Genomic DNA, 6,000 nt, shown 5'->3' with positions numbered 1-6,000 from the left:
CCTCCTTCTCCAAAGAAGAAATTAAACTAATTAGGCAATTTGTTCTCTGAAATACTCTGCAAATTCCAATTCACAAGAAGTATACAAAATAGTATAAATAATAAAAGGTGCATATAGATGAAAAGCTACAATAATCCCAATTTTTGCTACCTCAGCAAGATACTGTACATATACCACATCAATATAATAGAAATGGCACAGTTTCTGAGGACATGTTCCACATTTTATTTACATTTTAAGACAATCTTTAATCTCAAAATCACATATTCATACACCTATTTCCTTTTTATTGATTTCACTTACTCTTAAATGCATGGTTTGTCAAACAAAGACTGTAAACAAATATTTACCATGTCTGTTAACATGTAACACACAGGAACAGCTTTTAACAGAAATTCATCGACCTCGCCCATGACATTTTTTTTTAATTATAAATACAGGTATCAAAACAATCCTGAACATATTTTTGATACTACTAGTAGTCAGCACCCACACCGCTTCAAAAATTAACACAATTTGTAACAATATTCATTGTACCTGCTACTTTAGACAATTTCAACCTAAGCTCTTTCATTAAGCAAGATGGATAAAGCATGCCATCTGTTTTTCCTTCTTGAGACTTTTACTTTTCAGAAACACACATGCTTAAGCAGCCACCTGACACTTCTCGCCATGCTTTCATCCTGTAAACCTGAATTCTATTGTGAGTACTCCAGGTTTATGCTCAAATGACAGCGCCTTAACAAGAGAAAAAAAATTGTGCTGCATTTTTCCTCCTGTTACCTAAAATCATAATGGGTGTACATATATTAAATATATTCTTACAAACGTCCAGGTCATGTTTACCAGCTGGAATTTTTTTACTTAATGTGTGGGTATTCTGCATTGTGATATTTAATCAAGACATTAACATGAGTAGAAGGTTGCTGATTTAAGACAAGTTTGAGATCCACTAAAATTAATTGTTATATGTTTGTCCTTCTGGTGGCTGTGGAAGCTTCATATTTTCTTTGGACATCATCAGACGTCTTAGCTCTTGAAGTACAACTTTAATGCTATACGAATTTTGCCATTTTGCTAACACTGGTATGCTCCGTGCATCCACCTGAAAGAGAGGAAAGAGTAAAATTAACTACCAAGCTTAAAGTGCTATGGCACCAATTTATTAAATATACTTTAATAAGAAGTGTTTTTAAAAATTCATAGCATGGCTCTATTTCCATAAAAGTGAACATTTTAAAACTACAGGTTCAAATAATCTTAGAGAAAATATTTCTTAAGATGTTTCCTCGAAATTAGTGTCTTTGTGTGTGCGTGCTATTCTATATTTCACAATAAACATGTAGTGAACTCTGGTCATCAGAAATAACATTATACTAAATAACTACATTGTAAACATATTTATATTCTTTCTTGATAAGGTCGGAAGGTTCCTCTCCATTTCCAATGCCACTACCCAAAATCTGAGCAATATTCTCCACAGGGATTTAGAAAAAAGCTGTGAACCAGATCTCTGCCTTCAGATTTCTCTTTCCAATGTATTCTCTGCATTATACTAAATAAATTTTCCACAGTAGGAGACTGACAGAATGGCGTTGGAGCTCCATCAATGCCTCATTCCCAGGGAACGGACATCACTTGACCTGTCTGGTGGTTCCTTGGAAAACCCCACTCAAAGGGTCTTTCTTTATCTGACCTCAGCACTCAGAAACACTGAGTACCACCTATTCCTCAACCACCCACCTCCACCTCCACCCCAGGCACTGTCAAAAATAATCAGTATCAATTGTTTAAAATCTCCACGGCCTGGGGAGACAATAATAGGGCAAATAGGAAGGTGATCAAAATTTTAAGTTGGAAAATGAGATGTCCACAGGGGATCTGAAATATTCCAACATATGCCTGTGAATCTAGACAACCACACACAGGCACAGGGCTGTGCGCAGGCTCGAGAAAGACCTGAGAAGGCCGTAAACTCTCACCTGTGGCTGACCTTGAGCAACATATAAAAAATATTATGCACCATAACCAAGTGGGATTTATCCCAGAAATGCAAGGTTGGTTCAATATTTTAAATCAATGTAATACACTATATTAATAGAATAGAGAACAAAAACCATGATTATTTCAATAGACACAAAAAGTGCTGACAAAACCTAACCTTTCATGATAAAAACACTCAACAAATCAGGAACAGAAGAGAACTGCCTCAACCTAATAAAGGGCATCTACAAAAAATATTCAGCTAACATCATACTTAATGGTGAAAAGACTGAATGCTTTCCTCCTAAGATCAGGAACAAGACAAGGATGTCTGCTCTCATTACTGCTATTCAACACTGTACTGAAGGTTCTCGTCAAGCAGTCAGGCAAGGAAATGAAATAAAAGGTATCCAGATTGAAAAGAAAAAAGTAAAACTATTTCTATTTGCAGATGACATGCTCTTGTATATACAAAACGCTAAGGCATCCATTAAAGAAGCTATTAGAGCTAATAAGTACAGCAAGGCTGCAGGATACAGGATCATTATATAAAAACTATGTCTGTATACTTGCAACAAACAATCTGAAAATAAAATTAAGCAAACAATGCCATTTACAATAGGATAAGAAAGAATAAAATAGACAGTTATAAATTTAACAACAAAAGAAGTACAGGACTTATACACTAAAAACTATAAAATATTGTTGACAAATTAAAAGACCTAAATAAATTGAAAGACATTCCATGTACATAGATCAGAAGACTTAATATTGTTAAAATGACAATACTCTTTAAACTGATCCACAGATTTAATGCAATCTCTATCAAAATTGCAACTGCCCTTTTTTTCTTTTGCAGAAATGGACAAGCTGGTCCTAAAATTCCTATGTAAATGCAAGGAACCCAGGATAGCCAAAATAACATGAAAAAGAAGAACAAAGTTCTTCCAATTTCAAAACTTACTACAAAGCTACAATAATCAAGAAGGGTGGTGCTTACATAAAGATGGACATACAGATCAACCAAATACAAGTGAGAGCCCCAAAAGAAACTCACGCATATGTGGTCAACTGATCTTTGACAAGGGTGCCAAGAATATACAATGGGGAAAGGATAGTCTCTTCAATAAATGGTGTTGGGACAATTGGCTATCTATATGCAAAGGAATGAAGTTGGACCCTTAACTCGTACCATACAAAAAAATTAACTCAAAATGCATCATAGACCTAAATTAAGAGCTAAAGCCATAAAAAGAAAACAGGTAAATCTTCATGACATTGGGTTTCTTAGATATAACACCTAAAGTACATTCAACAAAAGAAAAAATAGGTAAATTAGCTATGTCAAAATTTAAAATATTTGCGTTGCAAACCATACTAACAGAAAGGCAAAGAGACAATTCATAGAATGGGATAAAATACTTGCAAATTATATATTTGATAAGGGGCTCTTGTTCAGTATATAAAGAATTCTTACAACTCAATAAAGAAGACCAAATATCTCAATTAAAATATGGGCAAAGGCAGATCATAGTAGACAGCTGTCATGGACTGTATGTTTGTGTTCCCCCCAAAATTCATATGTTGAAACCCTAACCATCATAGGGATGGTATTAGGAGCTGAGGTCTTTGGGAAGTAATTAGGTTTAGACGAAGGCGTAAGGGTAGAGCCCTCATGATGGGATTAGTGTCCTTTTAAGAAGAGAAAGAGACTAGAGCTTGCTCTCTCCTCCATGTGAGAACAGAGCAAGAAGTCAGCCATCCAGAATCCAGGATGAGCGTCCTCACCAGAATCCAACTACGCTGGCAGCCTGATCTCAGAGTTCCCAGCCTCTAGAACTGTAAAAAATAAAGTTCTGCTGTGTAAATCATCAAGTCTACGGTATTTTTGTGAACCAAGGGTGGTCTCTGGGCAACAGTGTGCAAAAAGAGAGGCCTTCAGTCCAAAAACCTACAAAGAACTGAATCTTGCCAACAACTACACAAGTGAGCTTGGAATTGGATCCTTCCTTAGTTGAGCATTGAGATGAGGTCACAGCACAGGCTGACATCTTGATTACAACTTTGTGAGAGACTCTGAGCCACAGGACCCAGCAAAGCTGTTCCTACATTCCTGGCCCACAGAAACTGTGAGATAATAAATTCTTGTTTTAAACTGCTTTAAGAAAATAGACAAAGGATCTGAATAGACATTTCTCCAAAGAAAAATGGCCACAAATGGTCAATAAGCATGTAAAAAGGTGCTCAACATCATTAGCCTAATCAGGGAACTGCAAATCAAAAAGACAATGAAATAACACTTCACACCCACTAGGATGGCTATAATCAAAAAGACAGACAGTAACAAGTGTTGGAAAGAATGTGGAAGTTGGAACCCTTATACACTGCTGGTAGGAATGTAAAATGGTATGTCCACTTGAAAAACAGTCTGGCAGTTCCTCAAAAAGTTAAACATAGAGTTACCATATGACCCAGCAATTCCACTCCTAGGTATAAACCCAAGAGAAATGAAAATATTTGCCCACACAAAACCTTGTACACAAATGTTCACATCAATATTACTCATGACAGCCAAAAGTGGAAAAACTCAAATATCCACCAGGTGATGAATGGAAAAACAAAAGGTCATCTATCCATATAATGGAATTATTATTCCACAATAAAAAGGAATAAAGTACTGATATATGCTACAACATGGATGAACCTTGAAAATATTATGTGAAAGAAGCTGGTCACAAAAGAACGTATATTATATGATTCCATTTATATGCAAAGGTTCACAATAGACAAATCTATAAAGACAAAATAGATTAGTGGTCGTTTAGGGTGGAAAACGTGGGATGGAAAGTAACTAATGGGCACAGGGTTTCCTTTGAAAGAGACAAAAATGTTCTAAAATTAGATTGTGGTAATGGGTCCACAAACCTGTGAATACTAAAAACAATGAATTATACACTTTAAATGAACTGTATGGTATGTGAATTATATCACAATAAAACAGTTTAAAAATAGGAAAGAAAAATAATTTTCAAATACTTCTCTTACAAGTAACTGAAACAATAAGAACGTTATAATGTTAAGATGTATTTTAAATGCTTCCTCTAATGCTTTAACTTAAGGAGTAGCAATCCCCTTAGCCTATTTTAAATAGACTCCATAAGTGAACAACAGCTTACAAGAGAGAATACCAAGCTATTTCCAAAGCAGAAACAAACACTTCCAGCCGTAACGTTAAATGATATAACCTCAAAATATATAAAATTGTCCTAGCACAATTACCAATGGTTAATGAGAAATTCCATGCTACTTATTTACTAGTTATAAAAGTAATAATTTAAATTCTTAGATATCAATCAAGAGAAAAACTGATGTCCAAAATATTCACCCTACTTCTAACCCTCTAAACACACACCTACACTCTCTAATAACTAAAATTAGTGTTTATTTTTCTGTTTTCAAATCCCCATTCCAGCTTGACAATGGTGGGATACACATTCACAGGGTACTCTTACACACAGCTAAGGAGACAGACATGGACACAACACTGTGGAGAGCAACCTGACAATATTCAATCAAGCTAAAGATCAGCCCCACACCTAGCAGACATTCTACTTCTAGGTGTATGCCCTAAGAGCAGTGCTGCTCAAAGTATGCTCCACAGAACAATGCCAGGCCTCGAACTGATTTTTACTGGTCCATCACAAGAGAAACAATCTCTAATTAAGCATTTAGAGAGTTCTACAGCAATTTGCCAAAGAAATTTTTATTTTTAAAAATCTGAGCTTGGGGCCGGCCCCGTGGCTTAGTGGTTAAGTGTGCGCGCTCCGCTACTGGCGGCCCGGGTTCGGATCCCGGGCGCGCACCGACGCACCGCTTCTCCGGCCATGCTGAGGCCGCGTCCCACATACAGCAACTAGAAGGATGTGCAGCTATGACCTACAACTATCTACTGGGGCTTTGGGGAGAAAAAAGGAGGAGGATTGGCAATAGATGTTAGCTCAGAGCCAGTCTTCCTCA

The 6,000-nt window shown here is 36.3% G+C and overlaps 1 protein-coding gene across 2 annotated transcripts in view; it reads right to left on the bottom strand.

The window, feature by feature from the left end:
• Positions 1 to 201: 201 nt before the first annotated feature.
• Positions 202 to 6,000, bottom strand: part of UBE2V2 (ubiquitin conjugating enzyme E2 V2) — a 50,183-nt gene continuing 44,384 nt past the window's right edge. For both annotated transcript variants that reach the window (XM_004431147.2, XM_087447727.1), the window contains exon 4: positions 202 to 1,105. In XM_004431147.2, the coding sequence (XP_004431204.1) occupies positions 959 to 1,105 (147 nt within the window). In that variant the 3' untranslated portion in view covers positions 202 to 958. The remainder of the gene's footprint in view (positions 1,106 to 6,000) is intronic.

Source organism: Ceratotherium simum, chromosome 23, assembly GCF_057802395.1.
Source record: "Ceratotherium simum simum isolate JZ-2026a chromosome 23, ASM5780239v1, whole genome shotgun sequence".
Classification (NCBI taxonomy): Eukaryota; Metazoa; Chordata; class Mammalia; order Perissodactyla; family Rhinocerotidae; genus Ceratotherium; species Ceratotherium simum.
Note: the sequence above shows the minus strand (reverse complement) of the source record. Positions and strands in the feature narration are given on the sequence as shown.